The sequence below is a fragment of the Dipteris shenzhenensis genome, chromosome 26 (assembly GCF_047967505.1).
Source record: "Dipteris shenzhenensis isolate YYH24624 ecotype China chromosome 26, Dip_SZ_1.0, whole genome shotgun sequence".
Lineage (NCBI taxonomy): Eukaryota > Viridiplantae > Streptophyta > Polypodiopsida > Gleicheniales > Dipteridaceae > Dipteris > Dipteris shenzhenensis.
The window spans coordinates 22,233,102-22,249,076 of record NC_141621.1 but is presented as its reverse complement, the minus strand read 5'-3'; the positions used below and the strand labels follow the sequence as shown (position 1 = coordinate 22,249,076).

The 15,975-nt window shown below is 40.7% G+C and overlaps 1 protein-coding gene across 1 annotated transcript; it reads right to left on the bottom strand.

The window, feature by feature from the left end:
* Nucleotides 1-12,843: 12,843 nt before the first annotated feature.
* Nucleotides 12,844-14,910, bottom strand: LOC147884826 (uncharacterized). Its single transcript, XM_087397734.1, has 3 exons — nt 14,268-14,910; nt 14,004-14,079; nt 12,844-13,912 (listed from the first exon to the last, which is right to left on the bottom strand). The coding sequence occupies exons 1-3, from the start codon at nt 14,313-14,315 to the stop codon at nt 13,371-13,373; spliced, it is 666 nt and encodes a 221-aa protein (XP_087253860.1). The 5' UTR covers nt 14,316-14,910; the 3' UTR covers nt 12,844-13,370.
* Nucleotides 14,911-15,975: the final 1,065 nt, after the last annotated feature.

Sequence of the window (15,975 nt, the reverse complement as noted above, 5' to 3'; positions counted from 1 at the left end):
ATGGAACATTCTGCATACTACACTATTCTTAAGGCTTTGTTTACTATATGTTGAATGCATGCCTTTGGAGAGGTTGGATGTAAGCCATGTTATACCATCATGGGAATCATTGAGTTTTTCTTGAGGGCATGTTAATTGGTGTTTAAATAGAGCTTTCTTAATAATAGCACCACATCCATCATGTTCACCCTTAGCATGGCTAGACCCAAAAAAATTCCACATCATATCTAGACCGGTCAGGGATTTGAACCTTGAGACAAAGTAGAAACCACGGGCTAATTTAAATTGAGAGGTAGCACCATCTGATCACACCCAATGTAGAATCCACGGGCTAATTTAAATTGAGAGGCAGCACCATCTAACCACACCCAATGTTGTTTTATATTTCTGCATGGGGATTTCCCTTTTTCAGCCATTCCCAATGTAGTAGAAAAGCATGCTACACAAATAAGGTGTCATGTTTCCTATCATTTGAAATGTAGAAATGCTATGTGCATTGCACTGACTTGGACTCCTATGAGTTAGTAGCAAATTGGCACAAGTCATAGAAGAATCAAGCAAATGACTGTATGTGATATGCACAAGATTTGTTATCTGCATGTTGTACCAGTGAGTACTTTCTATCTCATCTTGTTCTTGAAATGAATAATTTTCAGCAAAATCTATGGCAGAGACAATAGTGTCATGGGGAAAATTGGCAAGGCATGTCCTGAACTACTTATCCTGCCAACTGGCCGTGAAATTGTGAAGCACATATATGGGATGGATTGAACCACGTGATCTATAAGCTCCCTTGGTTGTGAGTGCTCTTATATGATAGTAGCCATCTCTTTTTATGAGATCCTTCAACATTAACATTTCAAATCTCCTCCATTTTAGAGCAACATGGTTGTCTTCCCTCATTTCATGTGGATAGACATGAAATGTCTTCTTCTTCAGCTTCAGACTGCAATGCTTGCATGTGCCACGAATGCATTCTCCCTTTGGACAAACCACTAGCTCCCACAGAGAACTTAGGCTACAAAACCTGCTCTCCCTTGTTGCAACACATGATGAGGATCCAATTGGCCTACAGAGTGCATGTCCATCGAGGAGACATGGGCATCGATCCCCATGGAGCAATGCTCCAACATCACCATATCTCAAGTATTCATAGCTTGCTGGGCCAGGTCAAAGTCTATGTGTGTCTTGCAATAACAAACATTCCTATCTTTGAATCTCCTGACGTACCAGGGCTTACAATGCTCAAAGCTCCTCTGCCCAATTGAAATGTCAGGATTCTGATCCATAAACTTGAGATACGACTCTGTCTGCTGACCCAACATACGAAAATAACAGAAAAGTGAGCCGTCTTTTAAATGGAATAACAGTATAGTGAGCCCCCTTTTTCCACTACTAAAACAAGACAAAACACAGTATACGCAAAAACGTGGTCTAATTAAAGTATATAATGAAGCAAAACAAATTTTAACCACCGTGCTGGTTTAGGACAGTCACAATTTCAACTATCGGGCTGGTTTAGGATAATCACAATTTCAATCACCGGGCTGGTTTAGGACAGTCAACCACCGGGCTGGTTTAGGACAGATTTAGGATAGTCACAATTTCAACCATCGGGAAGTTTTAGGACACTATCACAATTTCAACCACTGGGCTGGTTTAGCCTGACAGTCTCAACTTCACATATTAGATAATAACAAGTATATTGCTTTTCATTTCTGAATTTCACAATTAGAAAATAACATTTCACAATTAGAAAATAACAACATATTGCTTTTCATTCCTGAATTTCACAATTTCAATCACAATTTCAGTTTTAGTAACTATTCTTTGTCTTGAATTAGCACTGGACTGGTTTAGGACAATCACATTAAGTCCAAGCCATCATGGTCTAGAAATAGTGGTATATGACTCGAATAGCAGGAAATTAAATTTAACAAATTTAAGTACTAAGAAACATAATAATTTCAACCACCAGACTGGTCAACAACTAATGTATGTGCATTGTACCTACCAGCTAGTTATTGAAACCTTTGGTATTGCTAAGCTTGATCATTGATGACATTTATGGCCATGCCCTTATACTACCATAGGACTAGGTGTTCCTCATGAGACTGGTAGCATGAAACCCTACTTCTAAGACTATGCTTTGAGTCTTGGTCAGAAGCTCAGGTATGACTATGTTTAGTCTCTTGTCCTTTTGCCTCTAACACACATGTGGACATCTTTAGTCGTTCTCCGTTGTGGAAGTATGTCTAGCTTCAGATTGGATTTTTATTGTTGGCTTGGAGAACCATGCTTTTGGCTCGATCTCTGTCGTGATTTGCTGGACTCCCTAGAGTGGAGACTGTTTGTGAATGACTGCTTGGAATCTTCTTGCAATAACCTAAAATCCACCTTTCTATTGAAGGGTTTAGGCCATCTTGGATGTATATTTGGAATCAACTTACTTCTACTGTTCGTTGGAACTACTCTTCCTACTACATGCAGCCAAGTCTTTCTCTATCCCAATCTCATCATCTTGTAGGTGGTTCCCTACCCTCCCAAATCCATTGTTCATCTCATATTGGCTCTGAATTCATAGGAGCTTCTTAGTCTTCCATATTCTACCAACCTCTTTGGCCTCTTCTTAGATATCTTCTCTACTTTTCATGTACCTTTCTCTCCTCACCAACCATTATTAGACATTCTATAATACTTGAATGTTACAAAGGGTTGCCTAAGACCACTCCAACCGAGACACCGGTTGTCAAACAAGTGTGTAAGATGCTAAAAATCTCAAACTATCCTAAGAGAAACCTTATATGGTAGTTTCTAACCAAGTTGTTGTTGTATCTTGACTTGGCTTAGCATAGACTACAACTAATGGAATCTATGCACTCAATTCAATTCGATGGACTCCTATCCTCAATCCGCTCCATTCCCCAGTCAACACTTTTGCACTGCATCACTCCCTAGTAGGATCATCGAATGTTGACGATCTTTTTCCCTATCAATATCGATGCAAGTGTGCTCATAAGGGAAGATGACCTCTCCTGCAATCCGCGGGTTGCTATGCAAGGTTTCCTACTCAACATGAGGATGGATGGAGATGTAACTAACACAAGGTGACATGTTATGTGAGCATACTATATGAAGACATGTATAGAAGTATTTGAGCAAAAGAGATGAAGTTAACACAAAGGAGAAAACATAAGTTGTATTATAAAAATAATCTTTTCATTATAATAGCTCATGGCTGTAGAATCTCATGATAGCTCCACTCAGAGGCTTGAACTCACCTTCCCTCACCTCGACTTAGCTAAAAGCTTTATGAGTTAGCAATTATCTTTCTTTCTTGGACTCTCTAGTTCTATGCTACCTCTGTATCTATGCATGAAACTAATTGTCTTTTTGGTCATCCAAATAGTAATCCTAATCTCAATCTCTAACCTCTAAGTAGGAACAACCAAATCAATCATAGATGGGCTCATCGCCATCTAATTCTACTCCTTAGGGTGGACCGCATTCCACCATAAGTCGTTGTTGTTGGTTCCTTGTATTCCTCCTAAATTTGTGTAAGTGTATTGTCTTGCTAGTTGGCACCAATCAAGCCCTCCACCACTCCTAACTTGGCTTCGACATGAGCTTATAGTGTTGAGTACCTCGCTACTGAGTCAACTAATCTCGAGCCTTCTATTAACCAGAGGTTAATATGATCTTTTGCCATACTATTTCTAGGCTGATGATTCAGGTAAATTAAAAAGCTTTGAATATGTGAATATATGCAATCTATATCAATTTTGAGAAATTACTATAATGTCTTGAGTCTTCAATTTTTAATATCAAACATTCCAATGATGTATTATAAATGTGCATTGAAGCAACCCATCAAAGAAAGCATGCAAACATTAGAGAAATCCATTAATGCATGCATGTTGACGTCAAACCAATGCACATACAATACATAGAAGTAGACGGCTCTAACAATCATCTAGTGTACATAGTCACTAGGAAAACCCTTCTATTGGTGAAGCCCAAAATTTTCACCAAAATTAGAGTAAAGATAATTGAGCTCGAGATGGAGACGGAGAATGAAGCTAGAGACAAAGATGGTCACATGGGTCACCTTCCACTACTCCTGACTCCTCCGTACAATCTTAGATTCGGTGTGAGGACTTCTCTGCTGCCACTTTGCAATATCCCAAGCGGTATGCATGCATCGGTTTGAGAAAATCTAGTATTTGGAGAAGACAATGTGATAGGCACTCCTAGAAATGATAGCTTTCATTTTCCTCAGTTCCACTTCAATTGGAGGAGCCTTGATATCATTGATTCTTCCGTCTTCCCACAACCCTCTTGACAAACATTCTTGGACCCTGCCGACTTTGTCTGCTGGTGCCAGAAATGCATGGCCAGTAACCCCTCCCCCTTGTTGGTGCCCAAGGAGGACATATGCTGGTTTGCTCAATGCGCTAGTGGTAATGGTGAGATCTGCCAACGAGGCATTCCTGACAAAGTGTGACAAAATATTTCGTTTATGATGACCAAAATAGGTGGATAGCCTTGCAGTGTAATATAAAAAGGATTTTTTAATATCTTTTGTCTCTATATGCGTCCACTAGTTGTGTGCATAGAGTACAGGTTTGGTAGTCTCTAGACATCCTTGACAGGGATTCCCTCATCATGGGAGATTTTAACATGGTCAAGAACGTAAGGGACATCTGGGTAGGCAAGGGGACAGTTATTAGAGGATTGGAACGTCAAGCTTGGGAGGACCTCAAAATTTCACTCCATTTAGTGGATCTCGATTCAACTAGTCTATTCACTTGGTCTAGCCACTAGTAGGTAGGCGACTATAGGAGGGAAGCCTGGCTTGACCAATTTTACCTCTCTATGCTGTTGCTCTCCAAGACTATTAGCTGTACGATGCAAACTTTCTCCACTTTAGCACTTTTGGATCACAAACCAGTCATGTTGTCCTATGATTTTGGTAACGGCGGCAGGGTCTCTTTGTGGTTCAAGGCGGACCCTAGTATTTTTAAGTACAAGGCAGTGCAAAGATAGATCAAAGACATTTGGAACAAACCTATTAGTGAGGATGCGATGACTTTCTGGTAGAAGGCTATAGAAGAGACCCAGATTGCACTCAAGGAAGCTAAAAAATTTAGAGCCAAGGTGAGAGCTAGCAGGATGAACACTCTGAGGGAACACATAGAGAAGCTTGAATCTCTAGCAAGAGGTGGCTATAATGAAGCCCAAAATGAGCTGAAACAAGAGTATATAAATATAGGGATGCCAAAATTTACTTCAGAGACTGGAGGGAAGGCAGAATGGATAGGCCATCCAAGGAAGTTTTTAAATTAATAAAATGCAAAACAGTTAATGAGGAAGTACCACTCCTGGAAGTGGTTGATAACCTGTGGGCTGCAAATGAGGAGGAGAACCAATACTTCATTTCCTAGCACTTTCAAAATCTCCTATCAACTAACCACATTCTCACTACAGAAGTGACGCAAGCTAGAGAAGTTTGTAGGGCAACTAGAAATAAAGTGGTCAAATCTTTTGACCTTAACTTCTTGGAATCCCCATTGACTCTGAAAGAGTTGAAAGAAGTTGTTAACCACATGAAGGATGGTAAGACTTCTGGTGAAGATAGTCTTCCTATTGAGTTCTACAAAGCTTTCTCGGAAGAGGTGGGTCCTAAATTACTTGAAATATGGAAGGAGAGTGTTCTAAGACACCAACTCCCTATACATCTAAACTGTGGAATCATCAATATTAATTCCCAAGGGAGGTCGTAAGGATGTGCTAAAGAATTGAAGACCTCTAACCATGCTCGACTACAGCTACAAAACTTTAGCCAAAGCCCTTGCCCTCTAGATTCAGAACAAGATGGCCACATGGATCCTGCCAGAGCAAAAAGGATTTGTTAAAGGAATGCACTTACTTAAAGCCATTATAAATCTATGGGAGGGATCTAGCTATGCCAATGACACTGGTTAGGACATATGTTTTCTAATGGTAGACTGTGACAAAGCATATGATAGACTAGATTGGGAATTTATCATATAGTCATTGCTGGATTTGGGACTTGGTCCAGTGTTTACTCAATACATCAGGCTTCTACTCGTTAATGCTTCAGCTAAGGTCAGTGTCAATGGCAAAATGACCACCTCTTTCTCTCTAAGGTGGTCTTAGGAAGGGGTGCCCAATTGCCCCTTTGCTCTTTGCAATAGCAGGTGACACTCTAGGATGGCTAGTTAAAGAGAGGGTTCAACAAGGGTTAATAAAAAAGATTGAGTTGCCTTCAGGAAAACAAAACTCTTGGCTCAGTAGTTTGTGGATGACATGAGTCTTACCCTGAGAAACACTCAACAAGATGTTTAAAAAATAATGCAATGCTTGGACGTATTTTGTAAAGTATCAGGATCCCTCATTAATCACTCAAATATAGGGTACTCTATGCTCAATGGAAACCAACCTTTTCTGAATAATATGGGATGCCACTTCCTCCCTCATGGTAAATTTTTTAGACTCCTTGGCATCCCGATGGGATTTGGGATCACCATGAAAGACAAATGGGACTGGATTTTGGCCAGATTCACCCAAAGGTGGACAGGTGGCAGGGCTATCAAGCAAGCTTGGTGGGTAGAAGAATTGTGCTTAATCACTACCATTTACCCCATCACCATCTTCCACATGTCATGCTGGCAACCAAGCAATAAGTGGCTTGACTAGCTCATTGCCAAATGCAAATTTTTTCTATGGGGAGGTTCTAAAAGGATACCTAAGGTTAGATGGACTTTCTGCACTAGGCCCATAGAGGAGGGAGGTCTAGGGGTGGTCAACATAAAGATGGCAGTAGCCAACTTAGCATCGAAATGGATTATCAAAGCAATCTTACATCTTGAGGAAGACTAGGCTCAGCTTCTTTCAAGACATTTTGCCAGTGTTTGTCCTACAAGAAACCCAAAGTGGAAAAACTACCCTGTTCTCTCAGCATTATGCTACCCTGAACCTTGTTCATCAAAGGGAAGTCAACTATGGAAATCCATGTGGACTGCATATGAACAGGTCAAAGCCCAGATATTCTTCTCTGGAAAAGGCTCCTTCATGATGCTGAACTCCATTTGGGTTTCAACAATCCACCAAAAGGCATACTTGAATGATGAAGACTTTGAACTAGCAGGGAGGAAGTTCAAGAAGGGGCTACAAAGCTAGGGTCAACTATGGAATAGGAAGCACATAAGATGGAAATCATGGCCAGAAATAAGGAGAGTATTTGCTCTCACTAATCAATCTGCTACCTTGATAAGAGAATGCCGATCACTATGGGAAGGAACTACACAGTGGAAAGGAGGGGAGGTATTGGTTTATCACAAGGAATTTAGTTGGGTTTATGCTCCTCATCTTCAGCCTATCCCTACCCCTTCAGAGGATATCAGTGAAATATAGGTGTGCTGAACGGGCGATGGCGCTTGCATGACAGCCTCTTCTACTGCTAGAAAAACAAGTTTTTCAAGATTTGGGAAAAAGACATCCAAGAGAAAATGTCTACTCTACTTTGGCTGATCCTACATAAGGTTGTTTGGACTAACGCTAGGAGCCAACGAATAGGGAAAGGAGATGGTAGATGCAAGAGGTGTCTGAACGTAGAGGAAGATGTCTTTCACTTATTTGTAGCTTGCCCAAACACTAGGAGAGTCTTGAAATCTCTACAGATGCTTTATGGGGAACCAGTTAACTAGAAAATCCATACTGCTAGGCGATTCAACAAAAGTTCATTTTGGGGTCTGGACAAATGTTCAAGCTCATGCACTTTGGTTTATATGGACTTCAAGGAATTCCTTTTAGTTTAATTCTATTTCTACTAATGCGGAATTTCTCTTCCTTGAATGGTTCTTAGGAAAGGAGCACAATCTCAAAGACCATTGAGAGATTCAACAGAGATCACGATCTGTTATTTGAAGATCTTCATGACCACGAAGAATAGTATCAAAGAACTTGGAGGAACACTTGCTGGTACCATGGAAATATATGGGCTGCTACTGATTCTAATGCATAATGTTGCTGTTGTTACTACTATTCAACTTACTAGATCCTATGCTCTCCTCTCTGCTATTTTGTCTACTAGTGCATATACTGTCATTGATCATTTTAGGAGTACTATTGATACATGTTGCAGCTACTACAATTTTGTGCCACATGTCTTTCTCTCAGTTTTGATGTTGTTCACTGAACCTTCATTGTAAAATCTTCATATAATAAAATATTATATTTTTTTCCCAAAAAATAAATAAAAGGAAACCCTTCTATTTGAAAATATCAACTCTAGTTGTGTTTACTTGACTCTTTGAAATACTATTTGCAAGTCATTAGGTTGGATTTATCGATTATGTGTATAGTATGTTCAATTTGGTATTGGATGACATGCTACATTAAAACATGTATCTCTTTAACTATTGAACACAACAAAGATTGCTATTTAAAACAATGAATTCTAAATTTTATCTTTTGAAAAAAAATGAGCCAACAAAGCCCAAGGAATTAGCGTAATGTGTCTTGACTCTTGACTTCTTAATATTGAATTGTTCACATAATGTTTTTCAAGCTTAATATAATTTTGCAAAAGGAACCCATTGAAACAAACCCATTGAAAAACCCATTAAATCAAGCATGCAAACATTGATAAGAACATTAACACATGCATGCTTCATTAAACCAATGCACACAACTACAACATTGCTCTAACATTGATCTAGTGCACATAGTCACAAGAGCAATCCTCATCCCTTAAAAATATAAATTATGGTTGTGTGTAGTTGAATACTATTTGCAAGTCACATGTTTGGCTCTAGCGACCATGTGTATAAAATGATCAATTTGGTATTGGACAACATGCTACATTAAAACACCTATCTCATTAACCATTGGATAAAGCCAAAATTATTTTTTGAAAAGTAAATTCTAAGGTTTTAACTTCCAAAATAGCTATCTCATTTTTCAAAACTTAAGAGAATTTAAAATTTTACTCCACTTTCACAAATCATAAATGCTCCAGCCATCATAGGCATCATTATCTTGCTCATCATTGTTGTGGTTTGGAAGGCCAATAAGATCTTTCTCATCCTCTTCTTCCTCATCGTCCTCATCACTAGTTCTACCTATTGCTCCTCCTCATTTGTTAGATTGCAGTGCTCATTTCAATGATGGAGGAACCTCTTCGCAAGGGGTGGAATTGGGAAAAACATCATATGTTCATTTTGTACCTTTCTCCTCATATCCTACATCTCCTAAGTTTGCTAACATTTTATGGTTACAATAAATGTATACAAGCTTCTTAGCTTGATCTTCTAGGAATCTATTTCTCAAGCTATTGTGGATGGATGTACTTTTAGTGGCTCCAATTCCTTTCTCCACGTGAGTTGGAGCATGATTCTACCAAAATCATCGTAGAAAATGGATGTAGGAGCTCATGAATAGCACCATTCATCATCCACCATTTCCATACAAGTGTAGTTTTGGCTAATGCTTGTACATTCATAGACCCTCCTTACATTAATGCTTAGCTACTCATTACAAATCATTAGTAAATGTAGCATCGTACTGATAATATACATGAACCACATCATGGAAATGATTTAGACTCCAAGAAGCTATTTTAATTTCGTGTTCCACCACTATGGATCAAGGAGATACCCAACACTATGTAGTAGACTATGAGCTTCCTCCCATGCTTTGTACCATTCACAGCAAGCTAGCTCATTACAACACTTAGTAAATGAAGCATCCTATGGATAATATACTTGACCTAGCTTATGGAGATCGTTCATGACTCTAGGAACCTATTTGTATTTTATATTCCAACACTATGGATCAAACAAGTATTCAACACTATGCAATAGTGTTGAATATCTCCTTGGATCAAGCAGGTATTCAACACTATGCAATAGACTATGAGATTTCTCCCATTGCTTTCATAGAAATTCTAGATCTAGCTCATCTGGACACATCAATGGGTTTCTACCAATGAGTGCTTTCTCTATGCTCCAAAAGTACATCCTATCTTTTCCAACAGTCCAGGCCTTGGAGCCCAGAGCTCTCAGTGCAAACATGATATGCAATATTATCCTCATGGCATCATCAAAAGACTTCCACAATCCTAGTGATGCTATCTTTTCTTTCATATCATCTCATTCATCTTTAACCACTCTATTCCTTGGTTTGTACATCCATCTTTGAAAAATGTCACAATGGAATGTTTCAATCCAAAAAAGCTTATTTGTAATCAATGATTGTAATATGTAAAAGTGTGTGCAAAATCTATTTCCTCTAAGTAATTGTAAAATTGTGGACCCAACTTGTCAACCAAATTTGTCTTGAGCCATTCACATGAGAAACTCATCAATTTCATGAGCATCATGTATAATCTCCTTAAAATGATGGCACCTGCTTGTACCAATATTTCAACACCAAGTTCAAGGTGTGAATGCAACACGCTAATGAATACAAATGTTGAAACTCTAATTGTAACAGTCTACCATCCCTTTTACAAGTCTTTTGCATAATTGTGTTTGTGCCTATTTTCCCTATGATTTTTGCCAAAAGGGATTTCCTTAATTTCTTGAATCAATATACTTATAAAAGGACTCTCCTCTAGGTTATACAATAATCACATTTAATAATGGGCACATTTTGATATTGTTCATCCATTAGAAACAATTGCGCATCTTGTGTTATGAAAGACCTAAAAAATGCTATGGTTAATGTGATATCCTTGCTTAGCATATGCATTGTCATGTATAGTTAAGGCAAGACATTACAAGTTGGACATTTGGAACGTACAACATACCACATAATGCAATTCCATGCATCTTGTATGTCCATGTATGAAAGCAAGAAGACATGCAATCATCCAACCATGGAAAGCTCACTTTGGTAAGGAGTAGTAATTGATGTCCCCATGATTAGGAACCAACTCAACAAAGGACAACATTGGGAGTGGACGTATGGAACTATTTTCTATTAACTTGCTTGTAGAATTAGTTCGCAGAGAAAGGGCTTGGGAGAAAAGGCCTCCCAATCCTACATGGAGCACAAATGTGGGGAAGTCTACATATGATCGAACAAAGGTTTTGAAAAAATAATTTGAATTACACATGTATGGATGTATTTCAAACATTTGACCATGTCAAAAAAAAAGAAAAGGCTCCCTTAAAATATCTACCTCAAGTGCCTAGAAATGCCACAAAACATCACTTACACACATCCCGTGGACATGATACTAATGGCTTTTTGCTCCACGTACACAGGGGAGCATACAAGTGTTCCCTTTTAGTGCTAACTCAAAGGAGTCTACTCAAGCTTAGGAGGTGTACTACCTAACTTTGATACTAATGGGTTTTTGCTCTACACGTACTCATAGGCGAGCATGCAAGTGTTCCCTTTTAGTGCTAGCTCAAGGTAGTCTACTCAAGCTTAGGAGGGGGACTCATAGGTTGTTGATGTTTTATAGCCTAAAAACTAACGAGTGTCCAAGTGCCAATACCATTTAAGATGAGGGGATACATATTGTTTATTAGTCCTTGCTTCCTTAGAGGAAATGCTATAATGAGAGATTGAAACTCTTTTTTAAATTTCTACCTAAATTTTCAAGGAAATACTATAATGAGGGATTGAAACTCTTTTTTGAATTTTTACCTAATGTTTTTAAAATAATTAATAGTGTTCAAATTACCATTTATATACAAAAATTATCTTTTGATATCCCAACTCCCCTTTAAAAATTGTTTGCTTTCTCTTTTGCGTCCAAAAACGTTTACCTTACCACTATATTAGGAGTGCCCACACACTCTTCCATAACATTGAGGTTTTGCTTGAACGTCAATTCAAAGACTAAATTTTATGCATTTTAATAAATTGGAGTGGGTAGGGTAATTTTATCAACAGGTTATAAAAACAGAATTTTCCTACGCTTGAGATTGGTAAAATAATATGTAGAGAAAAGGTGGTGTCCGCTGTTAAAACTGACATTTCATGGAATCTTGTTAAAACTGACATTTCAAGGAATCTTGTAAGGTAGATGTTAAAGAAACATTGCCTAGGAGAGACTGAGTTCATTAGAAATGTGATCGGAATTTGAGCTCCAGAAAACGTTTGATAACCCAAGAGCACTTGGGAATGCGGGGGCTGACGGAGTTGATTACAAATGCGATAGGTATTTGAGCTGCAGAAAGCGTTTTTGAGTTCGGAGCGTGTAGAAGGATTGCACTGTGCAGGATCCTTTCTTACTCAAAACTTGCGGGAGGACGAAGACAGACGACGGCGATTCTACTCCCACTTCACGCAGGGTGCAGGTAAGGACCAAGAATCCTAACCGGTGCAAGCTGGAAGGTCATGCACGATCGGACACACTATGAACACCATTTGCGTGGTGTGTTGCACGCCTCGACCATGGCATGAGGCGTGTTTCGTGCGAAGAAAAACACCCAGAATGCGCGAATATATATATATCATGCGAGGTCACGTCACACGTACAGGGGCACGTCCCCAATGGAAATTGAATATTGCGCACCTGAGCTCACCCGTGAGAACTTGGAACTCGCAATGGGTTCCAGGAAATCACTGTCACGCTCAGGCATCCAAGTTCATTTGGAAATTCCATGGAGCATCGTCCTTAATGCTAACACCACTTTTCTATAGTATACCATGCAATTGCCCTGTTGCTTCCTTCTTACTCCTACTCGCTCGGTCTTGTGGCTAAACTCATGCTCTCACCTTGTTGTTTCACACGTCAAAACTCACTCTCTTAGTCGCTTTTTACTCGTGGGTACTAATTCAGAGCGCAATTCATATCAGACTTGCAGCAATTGGCAAACAGGATTAGATATATAACTCAGACAGTATCATACAATACAAACCAGGAAGTGCTCACATTACGAGATATGAGCGCACACAACCTGCATACTCCGATGACATAGATCCTCCGAGTTAAAATTTGCCTGCAGAGCGTTGTGGTAGTAGTAGTACCAACCGTAAACCTGTAGACTCTAATCACTTCTAGCTAGCTAACTTTCATGCCCTTAGAACACCTTACATACCCATGAGCCATCGATACACATCTCTAGCCTTGCTGTGCTAGATTTTGTCAAGCTAACTTTTATCCAATATGTTACAGTATTGGAACTAGGAGAGGAGCCCAGATCATTTGCCTGTCCTGCCACCTCTCTCCTCCCGCTGCATGGTAGCTAGCTGCAAATCATTCCATGGATGAAGGGCTCATGTCCTTCATTCTTCTTCCAAAGAAGAACAATACCACTCTCCAAGATATGAGCTTTGGATTATACAGACGAGACCTTGCACTCAAGAAAAAGAGATAGCATATGAAGCTACATAATGTAGCAATTGTTAGCATTCTCATCACTGAACATGTGAGTAGCATAGTCTGCAGATTCTCCCGGATATCCACTTTCAATCACAACCGATGCCACAGGTGCAACGTTCTTGCTGGCTGTGTTTCTGCTGCTGCTAGCTTCACTGAATTCCTCACCACCTCCACTGCCATCTCCACCCCCTCCTTTTTTCTTCTTGCCACCCTCACCATTCCCTCCCCCTCCTCCTCCTCCTCCTCCTCCTCCTCCTCCACTGTTGCCTTTGTTGCCGCTTTCTCCTCCTCTTCCACCACCTCCACCTTTGCTCCCTCCTCCGCCCTGCTTCTCATCCTCCTCTTCTCCTTCCTTTGCCTCCTTTTTGCCCCCCTTCTGCTGCTGTTGCTGATCTTTCTGCTGGTTTCCTTTCCCCCCTTGCTGTGTTGGCCACAGCTCTGCTACCTTCCCGGATTTCTCCAGTTTCTTTATCAGCGTCTTGGAATCTGCCGTGCCTGTCACGGTCGCCTTTCCCAGAGCTGAATCGACCTCCACGGTGTGAACACCTGGACAAGACATCAGAGACTTTGAGCAAAAACCCAAGACCATTCCCTCAGCGAGCCGCGACGCAGGGAAAGTTTTCCCAGAGTTCAGTACCTTCAACGTTGTTAAGGATCTTTTTGACCTTTTTTCTGCATCCTTCGCAGTGTATGAAAACCTTGATGTGTATAGTCTGAACAAATCAGACGAATATTAGTGAGAATCCTTACGTAAATGCTAAGAGAGAGAATGCATTAAGCGCTACGTAGCAGTTCTGGACTGTAATAGGTAGTAACAATGAGGGAGAAGAAAGCATGACAACCATTGAGCTGGGAACAACAGCAACAGATGCAATGTTAGAAATCGGGCGTAAGAGAGTACCTCGACTTTAGCGGGGACTTTCCCAGCATCGGATTTGTCTTTGCCCATGACCTTCAAAGCATGGCCAGCTGCGAAGGCAAGGAAGTGGAATGGGCAAAGACCGTGCAGTGACGTAGCTCACTTGGGAAGCAAGGCAGTAAAGTAAAGTGGAGTAACAGCGAGCTCACAGAACACCCCCCCCCCCCCCCTCTCTCTCTCTCTCTCTCTCTCTTTCTCAAACACACGCACACACACACAGTATGTGTCTGTCAGCCTTCCTTTCTCCTCCCTTTGTACGTGTTTGCCTCACTCTCTCCAGCGTTGTCTGTTTGCTTCCAGGCAGGGGTAAGAGCAAGCAGCTACAAATTACCATAGCCAAGGGGAGTAACAGAAAGGTCCAGAACCCGACTCACTCTCTCTCTCTCTCTCTCTCTGATCTCTCTGGTTCGCTCAGTTGGTCCTCCCTCTGATTGCAACAACGTTGGGGAAGGACTCCGAAGGAGCAAGAAAAGACCACCTCTCTCTCTCTCTCTCTCTCTCTCACTGCAGCTTCCAGAATCCGAACCTTCTTGCATTAGAGGGAACAAGCACGCATTCTGACAAGGTAGCTGGAGCAAGGAGTGGGCGGGTGGTAATAACTTGGCAAAAGGCGAGTGTGAGCAGAAACAGCACGGAGCTAACTTCCGGAAACACACGTATTGACAATAGACTTCCTGGTTGCAACTTGCTACTTGCCGCAACTTTACTTTGATTCGAGTACTTGGCACTATTAAGTACTGAGAATGAGAGGGGTTGGCTTAGTACTTACCCACATCGCACCTTCAACAAGGCACCCTTCCCCATCATTAAAGTTGGGAACCGGCCTTTTGGCTTTTCGTCTCTCAAGCTTGTCTTCACTTTTAAGTAACTCCCTCGGCTCCTCCCTTCAAGATCCCTCTGCCCCACTTTGCCCCCATGTCCCCCCGCCTCATGAAAAGCTCAATTCTCTCTCTCTTTCTCTCTCTCTCTCTCTCTCATGTCATATCATATCGCCACAAAGTGAAGCGACCTTCCTTTGCTTCTACCATGTCCACATTAAGCCACCTCCAAACTGTCATGTTTACTAGAATCTCTCTCTCTCTCTCTCTCTCTCTCTCTCTCTCACAAACACACACACACACACTCTCTCTCTCTCTCTCTCACAAACACACACACACACACTCACTCACTCACTCTCTCAAAACAAATGCCATGCCCATGATGACTTGGGACACTAGAGTTCCAACATACACCTCTGTGTGAGTGAGTGTGTGTGTGTGCGTGCGTGTGTGTGTGTGTGTGTGTGAGAGAGAGAGAGAGAGAGAGAGAGAGAGAGGGAGAAGTGCATGCAAATCTCCGCCACCAAGTGTGGTATCTAGAAGCAGTGGGAAAACACTTCTAAAAGATGTAGAGAAATGTCACCCATATGATAAGCATCATATAGGGATGTATGCAAAGAGCATCTGAAGAATACATAAGTATCTACATGGGCATGAGAGGATATGCGATGGTTTCTATCATACCAGATGGTCTAGTATGCAGTAAATCTATCTCACAAGAAGAAAGGGCTGTAGTCAATGAGAGAGGAATAAAATCTCCCGAAAATCCAAAATTGCAAAAATGAAAAACTATGTGAAGGGAAGCGAATCCAAAGTTCGTCGAAGAGGGTTGCAAGGAGATTCTTAGTAGTTGAACATGTCCACAGGAGATG